General features: G+C 54.7%; 1 protein-coding gene across 1 annotated transcript; it reads left to right on the top strand.

The window, feature by feature from the left end:
• Nucleotides 1–902: 902 nt before the first annotated feature.
• On the top strand, nucleotides 903–2410 carry LOC106484397 (potassium voltage-gated channel subfamily A member 2). The gene has a single exon (XM_013942582.2). The coding sequence runs from the start codon at nucleotides 903–905 to the stop codon at nucleotides 2400–2402; it is 1500 nt and encodes a 499-aa protein (XP_013798036.1). The 3' UTR covers nucleotides 2403–2410.
• Nucleotides 2411–18217: the final 15807 nt, after the last annotated feature.

Here is an 18217-nt window from a genome sequence, read left to right as displayed (position 1 = left end):
GGTCAGATACCTGGTGTCACTAAGCGCCACTAAGATTTGCCTGCTCCAGGTAATGTGATTTGTTTTCTGTGTGCCATGGTGGTTTGCCGAGAATGACAGGAGCCGGGACGTCGGCGGCCGAGCCGGGCGACGGCAGCGCTCCGCGGGGAGCCTAGGAGCCGGCGGCCCCCGATCCGGGCGGTTGCGGCCCCCCCCGGGTTGGCTCCGCGTAGGGAGGGCGGCATGTTGCCTTGCGGCTTGCTGGCCGGGGCAGGAGGAGCGGGAACGTGCCGGAGCCGTTAGCGCTTTCCGGGAGGCTAGCGCCGGATTGCCTGATATTGCACGGTTCGGTGTTAACCCTTAACTGCATGCCCGGCATCGAGCCGAGACGGTAGCTGCCTCTCCTGGGCACCCGCGTGGTCCCCGCACCCGTTTGGGGCTGGATGGTTTTTTTTTCTTTCCTTCCTTTCGCTTCCCTTCCCCCTTCTATATATTTTTTTTTTTCTTAATTTTTTTTTTTAGCCACAAAAGTTCTGTTTTGCCAATGCCCGTTTTTCGGCCTTGGTTTTGAACGGATGAAGGCTTCCTCAGGTGTCTTCTCTTCCACCCAGGGGTTTTAGATGGGAGTTTTTGACCTCTGTCCCAAGGAAGGCAGATTAAAATCCCCCGAGGAGGGTGATAGACATGCTAGCGAAGGGAGCTGCTCTCCTCCCCCCCGACTTTATTTCATCTCTCTCTTTCTCAGCAGGGGCAATTTTCTTTCCTTTTTTATTTTCTCTGTTTTATCATCCCTTCGCCTTTTCATGAGACACTTCCACACCTACGTACCTGTCCTTCTGCAGGATAGTAGCCTTGTCCTGAGTCCGATCCCACCGCCGGGCACTCGGAAGAGTTTAGCCTAAGGATTTCTTTTAAACCTAAATATGACAGTTGCTACCGGAGATCCTGCAGACGAAGCTGCAGCTCTTCCCGGTCACCCGCAGGACACGTATAACCCCGAGACCGACCATGAGTGCTGCGAGAGGGTGGTCATCAACATCTCGGGTCTGCGCTTTGAGACGCAGCTCAAGACGCTAGCCCAGTTTCCAGAGACCTTGCTAGGGGATCCTAAAAAGAGAATGAGATATTTTGACCCGCTCCGGAACGAATATTTCTTTGACCGGAACAGACCCAGCTTCGATGCTATTTTGTACTACTACCAGTCTGGTGGGAGGTTGAGGAGGCCTGTTAACGTGCCCTTAGACATCTTCTCGGAAGAGATTCGGTTTTACGAACTGGGGGAAGAAGCGATGGAGATGTTCCGGGAGGATGAAGGCTACATCAAAGAAGAGGAAAGACCGTTGCCTGAGAACGAGTTTCAGAGACAAGTGTGGTTGCTCTTCGAGTATCCCGAAAGCTCAGGCCCTGCCAGGATTATAGCTATTGTCTCCGTCATGGTGATTTTAATCTCCATCGTGAGCTTCTGCCTGGAAACGTTGCCCATTTTTCGGGATGAGAATGAAGACATGCACGGCGGCGGGCTGAGCCATCCGCCCTACTCCAACAGCAGCATGGGGTACCAGCAGTCCACCTCTTTCACAGACCCCTTCTTCATCGTAGAGACACTTTGCATCATTTGGTTCTCCTTCGAGTTCTTGGTGAGGTTCTTTGCCTGCCCCAGCAAGGCGGGTTTTTTTACCAACATCATGAACATTATCGACATTGTAGCCATCATTCCCTATTTCATCACCTTAGGGACGGAGTTGGCTGAGAAGCCGGAGGATGGCCAGCAAGGCCAGCAAGCCATGTCCCTGGCCATCCTCCGAGTCATCCGCCTGGTGCGGGTCTTCAGGATCTTCAAGCTCTCGCGGCACTCCAAGGGGCTGCAGATCCTGGGGCAGACTCTCAAGGCCAGCATGCGGGAGCTGGGCCTCTTGATATTTTTCCTCTTCATCGGCGTCATCCTCTTCTCCAGCGCCGTCTACTTTGCAGAGGCAGACGAGAGCGAGTCCCAGTTCCCCAGCATCCCCGACGCCTTCTGGTGGGCCGTGGTTTCCATGACGACCGTTGGCTACGGAGACATGGTCCCCACCACCATCGGTGGGAAAATAGTGGGATCCTTGTGTGCCATCGCTGGCGTATTAACGATTGCCTTACCGGTGCCCGTCATAGTGTCCAACTTCAACTACTTCTACCACCGGGAGACGGAGGGAGAGGAGCAGGCTCAATACTTGCAGGTGACCAGCTGCCCAAAGATCCCTTCTTCCCCTGACCTAAAGAAAAGCAGAAGTGCCTCTACCATTAGTAAGTCCGATTACATGGAGATTCAGGAAGGTGTGAACAACAGCAATGAGGATTTTAGGGAGGAGAACCTGAAGACAGCCAATTGCACCCTAGCTAACACAAACTATGTTAATATCACCAAAATGCTCACCGATGTCTAGCCGCTAAAACCTAGTCCCCTATTTAAAGCTGAAGTGGAACAACTGCAGATATCGAGTGCCGCTCTGCATTGTAGTCAACACAGTATTTTCTACGGTGTATATTTGGTTCTGCATGGGAAGCAATAGCCGTGTAAGTGACTTTTAACCTTTGATTTCCACGCTGAATAAGCTGTCATGCACCAACTGTTTTGTTTCCCTGCTCCCATCCCAGACCCGTGGGTTTCCAAAGGGACGGGGCGTTGAAGGCACTTCGGGGGTCCCGGTCGCGTCATCGCGCTCGCGGGGGAGCCGCCGGGGGGGGGGGGGGAAGCTCCGAGCAGCCCCCCGACGTCTCCCCGCGCCGCCCACCCGCCGAAGCGCCTCCCGAGGGGGCGGCGGGCAGCTTCCGAGCTTCGGGAGCGCTTGGGGAAAGGGCCGGCAGGGCTTAGCCGAGGGAAGGTGGCTCCGCGCGGCCGGCTGGCTTGCAGGCTTAGGTGGGACCCCGTCTCCCGGGCTCGTGTTTCGTAACGGAGAATGCTGCATGCTGCAATAGTTCCCTCCACTGCAGTGTGCCGGCGTGAGGCCCCGGGAGGGATAATTAGTATGGCAGAACGTTATTTATTAAGTCTTAAATTTTCGATGCTAGCCGTTGGGAGGGCCGAGTAAACAACTCAAGCGCTTGGATTTTCTTTCTTTATTTAGATGACACTTCCATCACCACTGTTTCCAGGATCACCAAAGACACCTCCACTGACACATTGAAAATGAGTTGGGAAAAAAAAAAAAAAAGCATCTTTTTTTATATCTCTATATAAAACTGGAGCAACTACGCTGTGGCCTATAATATATTTATACTGCAGTGAAATTTAACCAGTAATACAGTACAGCTGCATGGGTATTTGTTGCATGAATCTGAATATTTAATACACACACAAATATATATTTTCTTAGTAGACTATACAGTATTCATGTTTATAGTGTTTATAGATTCTCCAGCGGCTTGACGGAGATTCACGGGAGTCAAAAAAAAATCTCTGTTTAAAAAACCGGCTCGGGGAAGGCACGGGCCGACTGCGGTCGGCTAGGTAGCAAGGCAAAGCCTGCGCGTCCGAGCGTTCGGACCCGAGCGCCGCGAGTCGAAGGAAGGTGAGCTGAAAGTGAAACACCTGCGCTCATCACGGGGCGAGCAATTAGCCGTTAATCCGGGCGTCAGGAGCAGGAATTGCCGCTGCGCAATGCCGGGAGGCTGCGGAGGCCGGGTGGGACGGCGGGGAGAGGCGCCCCCGGCTTGTTTGTTCAGCAGCCTCCAGCCGTTTTCCCCTCCGATTCCTGCGCGTGTGTGTATGTAGATATTTAGAGAGCGACTATAGGCCGAATCCTCAGCAAACGCTGGCGCTTCGGGGGCGTCCCCCGTTCGGGGCCGCGGGATAGCCGGGCATGGAGCGTTTTGGGCTGGAAAACTCCAAGCGAGCCCGACCGGCGCCACGGGAGAGGGTCCGCATAGTCGTGGGGTCATCCCCCGCCGTTAACTTGCTCTGCCGCAGACCCTGTCCCGCGGCGCGGGAAAGCGGCTCCGGACCAGCGAGCGAGGTCCGGGGTTGTTCCCGCGCGCCGGAGCAAGGGCACGGCCGAGGCTGGGCTCCGTCTCGGCTTCAGCCCGCCCAGCTGTCAGGGTAGCCCTGGCTGTACTTTCCGGTGAATCCCATTTGCTTTCCCTATGCTGCTCTGGGTTTCCTTGTGTTTTCCCACGTTGGGGGACTATCCCTGGAAGAGGCTCCCCATCCTCTGCCCAGGCCAGAGGAGAGGGATGCAAACCTCCTCGGAGGCCCCCGGCCAGTAAAGCATCTCCGGTGAAGGATGCGGTTTAGCGACCTGTTGAAACCATCTGCTTTGGCTGAATTCGGGGCTGGCGAGCCCCGCGCCACGGCTGCGGAGCGAGGGTACGAGGAGGGCATCCCATCGCAGAGCAGGCGAGCGAGGTCGATCTTACCTTCCTGGCTCTTCAAGGGAAAAATAATAATAACAATAAAACAACGGTGCTAGCGTATTCTACAGCAATGGTTCAAAATGCTGCTTTGGGCCTGATTCATCTCTCGTGCTGACGTGGCTCCGCTCATCCGAGCGGAATCGCTCCCGATTCTTAGCGATTGATTGATTCAGGCCTGGCTATAATTATTACCGAGTGTCCGTGGTTAGTGCACGAGAGTCCTGGCTTCTGCAGGGTGCAGAGCACCATCGGCACCAACGCAGCCCACTGGGCCTGAAAGGTGCTCGGCACCGCGCAGCATGGGGCCTCCAAGGCGTCTCGAGTTACGTTTCGTTGTATTAGGAATCCTTCGCTCCCTCTCCGCTGATGCAGCTCTGAAACGGGTGTCCCCGAAGCCCAAATCACTTTTGACACCTTAAAAAAGTACTATAGGAAGGAGGAAAAAAAAAAAAGAAAAAAAAAAGCAATGCAATCGCAAGCAATAAATCTCTATTTTAAAGCTCATCCTGGAGAACGGAACAGGGCTGGCGCAAAGTGGCCGCTCAGGCACGGTTCCCGGGGAGGTCGGCCAGCCTCCATCGATCCATCCCGGAGCCGGGCCGCGCGGCGAGGTGAGCTCGCGAGGGGTCGCGGCCCGTGTTTCGGGGCTGCTTGCTGCCGGGGATTTCCCAGCCCGGCATTTCTGACGGCACGCTGCCAGCCCCTTTGTGCCGAAGGCCAAGGCCAGGCTGCAATGGGCTTTTCCGGGGGATGCTGGCACTTAGCGCGACTTTGCAAAGCGCCTCACTGGTTAACTCCCAGGGCTTTGGAAAATTCACCTCTCGGCATCTCCAGCCCTGGAGCATCTGGCCCCGGCTGTGCTGTACCCGGAGCCTGCGGCGAGGCGGTGGGGAGCATTTCCCAAAATGCCGAGAACGTCCTGGGAAGGGGAGGGCGGCTGTTTTTCGGGAAGGTGGAAGATTTCGTGTTGCATGGTTTTCCAGTAGGATAGAGGTTCCCATGGCCCCATTGGCGCATGGTGGCCCCAAGGACTTCCCAAGGTTGGGCAGGAGGCGAGCGCGGTTGCATGAATTGGCTTGGATGGACCCAAGCCCACGTGCTGAGCAGGCAGGCGCCAGCCGGGACCGGTGTTCCCTGCCAAAGAGTCAGGCCTGACGTGAGGGTCACGGGAGGCCACGGTCAGAAACGAGCTGTCGAGCTGCAAAAAGCAGGAGGGTCCAGATCTCTCCCTCGCGTGGAGAAATGATTCCCCTATAGCTTTTAATGGGATTTGTGCCTGCAGGTCGGAGCTCGAGTGCTATTTCTAGCTTTGCTTCTGACTCACTGATGTGATCTTGAACCAGTTTTCAGGAGGAGACTGTGATTTTTTTTTTTCCTTTTTTTTTTTTTTTCTTGAGGAATTTGGTTTGAGAGGCTTTGGGCCTGCTTCTGCAGCGATACTGAGCGTCCAAAACTCCCCTTGACTCCGCAAGGATGTGAAAACGAGATGCAAAGTGGCTCAGATTGAACGTAGTGGCTCAGACTGGCCAAAATAAGGGACAGATGGCAGGGGAGCGAGACACCATCTACGTTAGGCTCATAAGGCATAAGGCCACCTAACCTAGGTGTTGGGCTCCTCTTTCCTCCTCCCTTGGAGATACTCGCCTCTCTCCATGGATGGTATGGAAAAATAAAACTTTCTGGCCCTCCTAGATGCCATGGTTAGGTATGCAGAGGAGACAGTACCCATATTTTAAGAGCTTTATCCTTTGTGCCATGGCCATGGTTTTGGAGAGCCGCGATTACGGCATGGGTCCCTTTCTAACATGCAACCACATGGTCAAGCCTGCAGGCAACCCATCAGCCCGTTAATAGATTCCAAAATAGCTGCTAAGGGCACTCAGGTGAGGTTCGTATACTGACTGGACACCATCAGGGAATTAGGAAAAAAATTATCAGTACGTGGAGATGTGCTTTAGTGGGAAAGCTGATCTCTGCAGCGACGTTTTGTGTCGAAGTCCATCAAATTTGAACGCTGTGCTCTCCCAAGAAAAGGATCCCAAGATTGGTGTTATGAGCGTGTAGCATGTGGGTGTATAAATATGGGCATATTTGTGCATAAATACACAGAAGGAGAGAAAAAGACAGAGGAGGAGGAGGTATTTCGGGAAGGGCCTTGCTTTGTTATCAGATGATTCCTGGGTCAGCTGTTGAAATTGCTGCCAAAGGCTCCTCGCCTCTCCGGAGTTTGCAATATGTCTCGAGATGGGCCCAAGCACAGAGACAGATCCAGATTTTGCCGTGGAGGTGGGGGCCGAAACACGGTGCCCCAAGTTGGCGCGCGGCTCATGTCTGTCCCCAAACCAGCAGCTTTGCAACACCTGGATCTGGATCCCAATTCCCAGCTTGGGCCCGTTGCTCATGTTTCTGTGACTATGCAAGCAAAGCCAAAATGAAATCTAAGGGATTTGTTTGCGGTGCAACCGCTGTAGCACACAGGGTGGGGTGTTATTTATTTATATATTTATTTATTTTTTTGGTAATGGCAGAATTTCAATTCCCTCCAACCATCCTGGTTTGATGGTCCTGGCGAGGGGCAGGATGGCTGAAGGGACGGTGTCAGCGTTTGGAGCCAGCACAGCCACCTCGGGGTCTATGTTCCTGGGGGTCCCGGCAGTAAGTCTTTGGTTCCCAACCCGGAGCCGTTTGGTTTTGCACCCACAAAAGGTGGTGGGTCCTTCCTCCAGCGTTCAACCTCCTCCAGGTCCAGTGCACCCCTTGGTCCCCCCATCGGGGCCAGCTGCTGCTCACCTCCCCGCGGGGGGACGAGGGCTGTGCACAAGCTGACGCGATCCCCCAGCCCGACTGTCTGCAGAGACAGATAAATTCCTTAGCTGCGTTTCTCTTCCGGGCAACGGTTTGGCTTCGAGGAGCTGTAGAGCGTCGCGTGCCAACGGCCTTGTGCCAAGGTCTGCGCGTGCATACGCGGCCACGCAGGAGCCGCGTACTCTTTCCAGACTTGTATGGCTGGTTTGGGGTTGGGTTTTGGTGGGTTTTTTCTTTGGTTCGGTGGTGTTTTTAAATTTTTCCGTCGCGTACGAGACTGTAGTTATTCATTTGCACTTGCTCCCTCGTTGCTTGAGCCTGCGCTACTGTCCTCCAATGTCATGCACTAACCATCGCCGGGAGCGCAAGGGAAAACGGGGGCCTTGGCTCCAATCCGTCCGTGTTGCCTAATCTGAGCGCATCAATAGGAAGAGGAAATCCAAGAAGGACTCGTAATAACGATGCTGGAACTGAACCTTTTGTTTCCATGGTTACGGGAGAAATGGGACCAGTAACGGAGAGAGGCCTATACACTGTTAAAGGAGGACTCGTGGGAATTTCAAGTCATTTAACCATGCGTTTGCTAGGCACAAATTTAGACACCAGCTGTATCCGAATTGCACAGTGTGTATAGACATTACCGCTCTTATTGGCGACTCGTGGGTGTCCCCAGGGTCGTGGGGCTCGTGCGGGCTGGGGGACACCCAGGTCAATAAGGCTGAACGTTGTATATAGGTATACAGATCTGTGTACATACATATTCCAAATGAGCATTTGCTGTCTGGTTTATCATGAGTGTATATAATTTATTCTTCATAGAGTATCACAATTTTTGTAAATATCAGCACTAAATAAGAGAAAATAAATATGTATATTATTGAGGAGTTATTCTGCTATCAGTTCTGTGGCGGGTGGGGAAGAGAAAGACGAGCGGACGCGTTTGTGGCAGGCGGGTTGTTTTTTTCCTCTACATCTAAACTTTCTGCGAGAAAAGAACGGAAGAGCCTGAACGGTGGAAAAATTCGCGCGTGCTCCCATCCTCGGCTGCCCTGCGGAGGCTGCTGGAGGGGAAAACCTCCCCGGCTTGGATATCGGCCGCATCCGCTCGGCTCGGCAGGTAACACCATGCAGCTCCGCGGATAACCGGGAACCGGCGATGCCGGGCGGGTGAACCAGCCCCCGGAGCTTTGCAGGTCCCTGGCACCGAGGTGGTGTTTTTCAGAAGCTGGCGATCGCTCTCGAAAGACAGAAAACCAAACAGGCGGGGACGATGGCAGTAACAAGTCCTCCGGGGGGTGCAAACCGTGCTCGCGCGTCTCCGGGGACGTCTCCTAATAGGATATCGAGGCTGAGACCGGTTTTTCTCGTGGGCTGCGGGAAGCCCGGATGGATTACCCCGGGGAAGGCTTTGGCTCCCTTGCAAGGAGACGGTTTCCTTGCTCCGTCCGCAGAGAGCCAACGGGGCAGTGTTTTCTCCTGCTGCGTTGCCTTCTCCTCGCCCTACGAGCGTCTTGGGGGAGCGGAGGGGAGGGAAGGAAGCGGGGGCGGTCGGCGCTTGTGTTTCGGGGTTTTAGCCGATCTCCGGCAAAGGGAGACCAAGATGAGAGCTGAAGTGCAAATGCTTTATCTTAAATACGCCGGTGACAGGCTCTCCTGTGCCCCGAAGGGTTTGAGACTGGCTTGCGGAGCTTGTCGCTGGCTTAGCTGAGTCCTCAGGCTGGGTTCAAGCAGGCAATTAATCCCCAGGTTGCCATGGTGCCGCCTGACATCACACCACGAGTTTTCTGGTGCCAGTCCGTTGCCGATTGCCAAAAATTTGCTTTCCAACAATTTTACCTAATGCACGCAGATGAATAGCGCCGAGCTGAACTTCAGCCTGTTCGTTCTCTTCCTCGCGGACCCGTGACTCACCGAGATTTCCCAGCCGGAGCCGCCTTGGAGCCATCTGATGTTGGGGAGCTGCTGGAGGTGAGATGTCTACTGAGCGGTGGGCAGCAAACGTGGATCCCGCTGTGGTCACGGGGTGCGGAGCAAAACGTAAGGCTACGGTGCCAGTTTAATTGCACATCTGTACTGCATGCCTCGGCTCATCAGCTGGGTCTGAGGTTAGCTTTCTTCCTCCTATCTTGTCCCTCTGGGTTAGTCCCAGTCAAGCTGGAGAGGGCTTGCAGTGAGCTGGGAGTGAGAAGACTGGACCTGAGCATTAGGAAAACAGATTTGCTATTTTGCCCTTCCACACATTGAGAAAAATAAATCTTTTCTTGCAATGGCAACAACTCTGTCTCCCTTGAAAATGTCCTACCCTTGGCACAGCCTGTTTTGAAATAAAAAAAAAAACAACCCAACTCTGCTCCACTGAGATGCGACTTGTGTCACTGCAATAAGTGAATCGCATCTCACAGAGAGGCCCTGCTTGGCTCAGGGGCCGTCGCCAGCTCTAGACCCACAGAGGCTTCGGCAGCAAGGGAACGAACCCAGGATGACTCAGCCCCATGCTGTAGCTGTTCTGCAACGCTACCGCTTTGCAACAAGTCATAGCATGCAAAAAGCGAGCCGACGTCTTAACATCAGCGCCTGATGTGGGAGTTGGAGGCTGCCAAAATAGCCCCTGAGTGCTGGAAAGCCTCTTTCTGGGCAGAGTGGGTGAAGGCTCTCTGGAGATGATGCATCACGTTGGAGGAAGCTGTGACCCTGGCCAGGACTTCTGCTTTCAGCCCTACATCGATTCTGTCGGAAGATGCCTGGCAAAGGAGGAATAGCTTGGGGCTGTGCCATAGCAGAACAGCTCCGGGGCCTCTGGGGTGCTCAGCCCTCTAACGCTTGTCAGAAACACTTAACTGCCTGTGATCCAGCCTGTTCCTCCTACAATCCGTGCCACCAGGTTGGTTTTGAATGGAGGGGCACAGTGATGCCAAGCCTCAACCACGGCAAGCCAATGTCCGTCCCTATCACATCACTGCTTTAGCAGGCTGCTTTCCCAGCTCCGAAGAGTTTCAGCAGCGCTGTGCTTCCCCTCTGGCCAACAGCCCTGCAGAAGAGCAAGAATCCAAGAGTACAACTCAAAGGGCAACGTTGAGCATTTGTGTGAGTGGACTGGCACGTGTGCACCAGCAGCATCAGAGTGATGTGAAAGCCTTATCAGATGCCTCCAGAGCATGATTCATCTGACCTGTCTTACGTCATGTGCCAGAACAGCCCAGTTTCTCCGCTGACTAGAGGGGGAGTCAAGAGGGATGAGTTCAGGCTTTGGGTTCCAACTTGGAGATGTCTCAGGTTGGCAGGAATCTCAGTCCTGCAGGTTGAGACCCCCAGGAGGAGGAGGATCTTCACCCAGCCTGGAGCTGAGCAGTCGACCTCCATGTCATGGGACGTCATGAGTGCCAATATTGCCATGGCTTTCAAGAGAGAGTGGATAAATTCAGAGGAGGGAAATCCTTGGAGGATTCCTCTACAGTGCATAGAAACCACCCAGTTTGGGGTGCAGAGCATGCTCAGCTATTTCACATGAGCCATGAGTCCTGGCTGGCTTCACTCCTAAGTGCTCACCACCTCAGTGGCCCCCAAATCCCCTCATATCAGTAGCGGAGGATGCATTAGCTAGGGCTCAAAGTCAAGGTCCTTGGGCTCAGGTTGGACTTCTGCTAGCAGCCTGCTGAGCCAGTGGAAGTCATGTCCTGCTCTGTGCCTCAGTTTCCCCATCTGTAACACAGCTCGGTAAGCTGTGTCCAACGAAGCAGCAAATTGCAAAGCTTAGATCAATACTGGGACAGAGAAAATGCGTGAGTGGGCAGATGAACCCATGGATAGATGTTTTTAGCAAGAAGGAGGGAAGTATTTAAGAGCAGTCAATGCTAAATGTTTAAGCAAAGAAAAACAGTAGGATGCACAAAGGTGACAGAACTATTGCTAAGCACCGTACCTTGGGCTAAATCAGCAATAACCTTGCCATGGGCTTTGCTATAACACTGAACAGAAATGATGTCCAAACAGGGCCAGTTGGTTTTCCTCAGTCACGTTTCCAAGCCCAGGAGAGAGCCCAGCAGGCTCACACCAAACCCTTTTTCTTGTCTCTGTCCAGTTGGGCTCATAAATATCTAAATACAAAATGGTGCAAGGAGTCCTCTGCACAGGCTCTCGAAAGGAACATCAGAAGGAGGCCATGAGATGGATCCAGTAGTGCTTTCAAATTGCTGAACTGTTTGCACGCCGCACCGTCCAGGGCATGCTTGGGTGCTGCAGCCTCCTGCCACCGCCGCTGGTTGCGCGTTTCCAAGAGACAAAGCTATGGGTGGGATAAGGACGCCGGCAAAGGCAGCTCGGCAGAGCAAGCCACCGGCCTCCCTGCGGTCCGGCAGCCCTTTCGGCTCCGCGACCCGCGGTGGCTGCTCCAAGCCTATGATCTTGATTGCAGAGAACAGCTGATCCCCGCTGAGCGCAGGCTGGCTGGTTGCGCGTGTGGGAAATGACCTACTTTCCTGCACTTTCTTCGCTGAGTGTTGCCTCGCTGCCAGGCTGAAACCCCATGAAACCCTCCCGGATCCGCTCAGGCTCATAAATTACGGCATCCTCTAAGGCAACCTCGTCTGGGGGAGGCACGCCGAAGCTGGCTTTGCAAAAGCTCCTGTCCCCGCTGGGGTCCGAGCGGGGCTCAAACCCTTGAAATCCTGCCTGCTTATGTCAAGGAAGGAAACGAGCTGGGTGCCAAGAAAGCACTACCTCTGCTGCTGGTCCTGGAAAGCTCAGGATGCTAAAACCCCATTACAGCCCATTGCGTGGACCCCAGGGACCGGTGGGAATTTTTAGCTGCCCTGGCTGCCTATTAGCAAGCCGGCTTCCATTTGGCAAAGCGGGCAGCCGGATGCTGAGAGCACCTCCCAGATCCAGGCTGCGGAAGGGCCATTAAGTAAAACGCGGATAGCGCGAAGGCCGGTTGGCAAAGGATGCAAAGAGGAGAAGGGCAAACGAGCCCGCGCTTGGTGCTCTGCCCTGCTGCCGGCGATGCCCATCAGCAAGTGCTCCGCGACCCCCCGACGCGGCGAGGATCCAGCAGGAGCTGCCGCGCGGAAACAATCCGTTGCTGCCGTGCTGCCTTTAATTTGGAGTGGCCTGAACCCAGAGGCTCAGCACAAAATTTGCAAGTGTGGGAGTTTGAAGCGAGGCCCCCGCAGCCTATCTTTAGGTAACCTCTAGGCAAAGGTTCTGCACACGCACAGCTCTTGCCAAGATGCATATTCATCCTGCGGCTGGGAAAATCAGGACAGGTCCCTCTTTCTCCTTCCCACTTTCTCTTACTCCTTCTTCTCCCTCCTTTGCATTTCTGCTGCGTGTCAAAAAACCCTATCCCTACGAGCAGAGCTCTGGTCTGCACCCCGGTGGGATGGGCAGGGCAGGAGAAGGGGAGCTTCGGGGGAAGGCTGCAGCGTGGGGGCTGCTCTAGACATCAGGGCGATATCGGGGCACGTTAAAGAAACTCTAGCCCCCCATTTTACAGACGCAGGATTGCAACTGCTGAGGCCCTGAGTCCGCAAAGCATTTATGTGTGCTAGCGTCTGCCACCTCTCAGACATGAGAAGACGAAATCCAGGGGCCAACAGGATGCAAGCCGTATTTACCCACATTTTTAGAGTTGCACAAAAATTTAGAGCTACTCAAATATTTAGGCCCCTTGCTCCAAGGTTGCACCGATTTTGACACTTCAGATGCCTTTCTCAGCCTGGCTTGCTGAGGTCCTGCCATTGCCCAGCGCCGCTGGTGTTGGGATGTGACACTGCCCTGTGCTGGGAGAGATGCAGAAAGAGCCCTAGTGAAACGCTGGAGCAATTTATCCTTAAACGCAGGCGTGGGAGAAACTGGGTCCGGGGTGCGTGGGAGATTTACCCAAGGCTCGGCAGCAGGTTTGTCCCCATCCTGCTCTCTGCGTTTCACCATCGCTGGGGCGAGGCAGAGCGTGAGCTTGCTCACCGCCCCAGCCGGGAACAGAAGCCGGGGGCAGAGAGCCAAGCGTGACCTGTGCAATGCTTCACTGGGTCCAGATGAGCTTTTTGGAGACTATTGCTTTGCAGGATGATTTACTGAACGCACCGGGACCCGACGCGGTCGGGCATCACGGAGTCAGGGTTATCAGAGCAGCTCCAGGGCTGGCAACTCAGGGAGTTTGTTTCGCTGCCGCTTTTAGGCAGCCAAAATCGGTTCCCCAAAAGAGCAGCTCCGGGGCTGGGAAAACGGGAGGCTCCAAGGTCATTCTGCTCCCTATATCTGCACGGAGATCAGCCAAGCACGGTTAACTGATGGCTTTTCGCCAGCTGCTGCTGGAGTCAGCAGCATCCTCCCTGCCCGACCCGGCCCCGGCATCGCCTCCCCGCACTCTGCGCACTTGTGCCCACCGAGCAGGACACGTTTTACCCAGCACGAGGGGAAGGTCGGGGGTGGGCAAGGGAAGCAGAACAAATATATTGTGCCAGACACCTGCTCCCTTCCTTGCAAAAAAATGCCAACGGCGCACTGTGTGAAAGTGGAGCCTTTTCCGATTCGGCTCGGGGTTGTCTTCCCCTGTCCTTTCATCCTTGGCTAATTAAAGGCAAATCTCTGCAGAAAAAGCACAGTTCTTCAGATTTGAGCGTTAATAACTCGAAAGCGGCTGCGAGTGCTCAGAGGCAGCTGCAGAAATCCCGGGCAGAAAGAGCACTTTCATCTTGCGGCTCACCAGCTTTGGCTCCAGGGATAATAAACTCGGGAGTTTTAGAAGGAGGCGACAGCAGGTACAGCCCCATCCTCCGAGTTTACGAAGGGATCAGCTGAACGGACCGACTAAATTCCCAAGTCATCCCTGGGGACAACCTAGGAGATGGACCCGCAGGGAGGTCCCATGGACTGTCTGGCTCTCCAAGGACGCTGTGGGAAATGTCTTGGGCAAATGAAGGTGTTTGCAGATCCCTGGGCAGGTGTTTCTAGGTGCAATGGCTCTCACCCCCAAGTCGGTGTCCGCGTGCAGATGAATCGTGTCTGGAAAGTGCATCACCCTCTCCTGCGGCACAATCTTGCTGCCGGAATTAGGTGAGACCTCGGAGGTAGCTCTGTCTGCGTTCCTTCTCGCCGTTGGTCTCCCTCCAACAACTGCAGAGGGGGTCCAGATGGCTGCAACTTCTTCCGCTCGCAGCCTCGTCCGATGCATGCTCTTAAACATTCACATGGTGATAACTTCAGCTCTTTAAAAGGCAGAAAGAGAATTTAACCCCAAAGCATCTCAGTAAAATAAGAGGAACGCTTTGCACTTATATAATATCTCCTATCCCAGCAGCCCAAAGTGCTTCACTCACAAGCACTGTTAAATGCTTTGTGTTACTATAATGGCCTGAAAAACTTACAGAAGATAAACACCTGGGATAGCAGAGCATAGTTTCATGAAGACAGAGTAAAAAAACCGGTTGTGGCATCAAGGAAGGTTGGCAGGAGGTAGACATTGATAGTAACTATTATTATTCTGATGATGATGACATTACGTAGCTCTTACCCAGTGCTTTTCATTAGCAGCTCTAAAGTGCTTTGCAAAAGAAGAGCTTCAGATGCCCCGAACGTCTGCAGTGATTTCAGCAGAGAAGCGCAGGTGATGATCTTATGCAGAAGCTCTTACTGCAGTTTTATGGGTTTAAATGCAAGGGCCTCCTCTGCCCACTCCCGGCCACTGTAATGGTATTTTATTTATTATTCAGCTTCTGGAAGTCTCCCTGCACAGCACATCCCTGGCAGGACGCAGTCCCCGACAAACAGGCATGGGGATGGAGGTGGGGGACAGCCTTTCCGTGAATTAAACCTCTCTAACCCCTCTCATCCCGCCTGGGACAAATGCTGCGGAAAAGCCAACTGACGGAAAGAGCCCGGCCTTTTTTCCCGTTCACACATTTATGTGAGCGACAACCCACCCTCGGCAGCAGTCCTGGCCAGTGCCAGGTCCCTCGAGACGTGGCCGGGAGGGGACACCGCCGAGCCGGCGGTCCGGCCTGCCGGAGGGGTCTGGTCCAGGTGCTCCGGCCGCAGACACGGAGCAAGGTCATTGCAAAGAGCTCTGCAGCACAGTTCAACCTTCAAGCTTCCTCCCCGCTCTGGATGGAGGCCAGGCGGGTAATATTAGCCGCCCTCCGCCGTAACCCTGCGGATGTGCCTGGGACGGTCCCCGATGCTGCTCCGTCCTCTGAGCATCGGCAAAGCAGCCCGCGCGGGGAAGTAAAGCAGCATATTCGGGCACCAGCGAAAGCCCAGGCAAAAGGCAGCTGGTGCCTGTGCCCGATTTTCGGGGCCTCCCAGGCGCACTCTGAACCCCCGTGAATGCTCCTGGGTGCCGCTGACGTTCAGCCAGGATTGGCACAGGTGCTGCTTTGATGTCAGGCAGCGCACGGGCTCTGCCGCCTGCCTGCACGGGGCTTGCAGAGAGCGTGGCCCCGGCCCCGGCCCCGGCCCCGGCCCCGGCCTCGGCCTGGCAGGTTCCTGCTGCACGCAGTCGGCCGGGACTTCGGATGTTGGTGGCCACTGGGCTGCCCTTGCTTCCCGGCTCCTTTAGCACTGGAAAATCTCCCTGGCTTTAGTAGACCAGCAGGTACCTCTCCAGCATGCGCATGGCCCGGCTAGTCCACATTCACGGGACACGCGCATGGACACGCTCCTTGACGTATGGACGTGCAAACACACATATTAAATCCCGACGAGCACTGATTGCAGGTCCCTTCCCCTCCAGGCCCTGCAGACAAGACCCGTTCAGCTTTACTGATGACGCCGTAGTGAAAAACAGCCCGTGGGTTTAGGTCAAGAGCTTCCCAGGTAGGATCTCAGCCTGTTGACCATGGTGGCACTTGCCCCTGGAAGAAAGCAGCCCCTAACAGCTCCAGGAAGAGAAACAAAATCGTCTTTAAAAACAGAGCATCGATTGCTTTGCTGCTGCACAGGGCAGGCGGGGGGATGCTCTGCCGGAGGGTGAGGGCTTTGCTCAGCCGGCTTCTCCCTGGCTTTCCACGGGGGCTCAGTGGGCGGCTTGGCTCCGCCGCTTGCTCTGCAGTTTGTGGCTCCTGCGAGTTCGTTCTCTCCCTCCCCGCCGGCATCGGCAGAACAGCCGGCTCAGCACAACGCGCACCGCCGCAGCTCAAGGATTAGACACTCATTCGCCATAAATAGAAAATTGGGGGAATGTGTTTTAGCGTATTAAATATATTCCAAGAGGCTGCTGATGGCGCAGGAACACAACCGTCCTATTGATCAGCGTCCTCATCCCGCTGCTCACATCCACCCAGGCAGACATGACCCTCGCTGCTTCTTCTGCATGGACCAGAGGCCCTGACCCTGCAGCCACACTGGTCTCATCCGTGCAAGGAGGAACAGCGGATTTGTCACTGTGTCGGTGTTCAGGAGCAAACAGCACAGGAAAACCACTGCATTTGCCCGGGTAGCAGCTGGGTCTCCTGGCAGGGGTTGTCTCACGCACATGGAAGCATCTCCAGCGAGACTTCTCCCTTTGGTCTCAACCTCAGGAGCCCCGTCATGGCCAGCAGCGAGAAAGAGGAACTCCCCCACATGATTCATCAGGCTTAATTTAGACATTTGCCTCCAGGCCAGAAGAGGCATGCCTTAAAAGAACCCATTTCTCCGCATCCGTGGTGAAAGGAGGAAGGGAAACAAGCTCAGGCAGAGCGGAGATGCCTCCTGTTGGCGCAAGGTCTGCCACTCATCACGCCACCGATGCCTGCAAGGTCCTTAGTAAAACCTAGCTGCTGGGAGCTGCGTGTGACGTGGTGTCTCTGATCTGCGCACAGGCAGAGCAGGCACTGTGCGAGAATATGCGAGAATAGCATCTCCCGTGACCAGCTCCAGGTCTGGATCCATATTTCTGCAATGAAACCACAAGAGCATGGCCCCTTGCTCCAGCAGCTGGTGCCTTGCATGCCTATGGAGAAGAGAAAAGACCCCTTTGGATGCTCTCTTCTGGGACGCCTGCCTTTAGCTCACTCGGTGCTTGTGAAGCGCTTTCCTGGCTGCCCGCGCTGCCACCGGCTGTTGCGATGGCTCGGTGCCTGATCACGCGCTGTCGGATGGTTTCCCTCAGCAAGCTCTTGGTTCACACGGTCAGCCAGCGCAGTGCCACAGGTGCCGTCGTCTGCTGCAGGCCTGGGCTCTCAGCATGGGACAACCACGGTTTGGGGGGTGATCGAGGACTGCAGGCTCCTCACACGTATCTTCAGGTGATATCTCTTGCGCCAACAGTAGGCATCGCCGATCCATCTGAGCTTGTTTCCCTGGCCCCTTCCAGCAGGGAAATGGGGTCTTTTAAGGCCTTGGCTCTCCTGGCCTTGAGGCACATGTCTAAATTAAGCCCGATGAATCATGCATAGGAGTTCCTCTGTCGCGCTGCTGACTACAACAGGGCTCTTGAAAACAACGTGTCCTCCTGGAGATGCCTCCATACGTGAGACAAATCCCACCCCCAGGTGACCAGCCCGATGGGGATCCAGGTTCCCGTATGTGCCTTCTCTCCCCGTATTAGCCATAACCCTGCAGATATCTCTGTAATTAATCCAGTCTTCTGCCTGATGAGGCTCAGGCCTTTAAGTTGCCAGCTAATGGACCTTAAAATGCCTAAAGATCATGGACCCCATCCTGGTACTGCTTCTCTGGCTTCATTGAGGGTGAAATTTTGGCTGCAAGTGGGGTGATGGTGAAGAGTGCGGGTTCCCAAGCCCTGTAGGAGCAAGGGAGGCTGATCTGGGAGAGCCCAGGCTGTTTTGGGCAGTGAATATTTAGCATTTGGTCCACGCAGACTCCTAAATAGGAGGCACAAGATGTTATTTCTAGGGGTATCCTCTATTTCCTTGCTCTCTTAATAGTGGGCAAAGGTTCTTCCCATCGGCACAGCCTCACGGCTTTGCAATCCCGAGCAAAGCAGATGTGTCCTCTCCACCGGTTCTGTCCCCAAGAGGATTTCTCTGCTCAGCAGAGGAGTGACAGAGACTGCAAGGGGGCTGACAAGCCATCTGCAGGGAGATGGAACTGAACCGGGTGTCTC

Source organism: Apteryx mantelli, chromosome 25, assembly GCF_036417845.1.
Source record: "Apteryx mantelli isolate bAptMan1 chromosome 25, bAptMan1.hap1, whole genome shotgun sequence".
Lineage (NCBI taxonomy): Eukaryota > Metazoa > Chordata > Aves > Apterygiformes > Apterygidae > Apteryx > Apteryx mantelli.
Note: the sequence above shows the minus strand (reverse complement) of the source record. Positions and strands in the feature narration are given on the sequence as shown.

Coding starts and splice junctions, on each gene's coding strand:
- LOC106484397 (XM_013942582.2), top strand. CDS start 903: ATGACAGTTGCTACCGGAGATCCTGCAGACGAAGCTGCAGCTCTTCCC.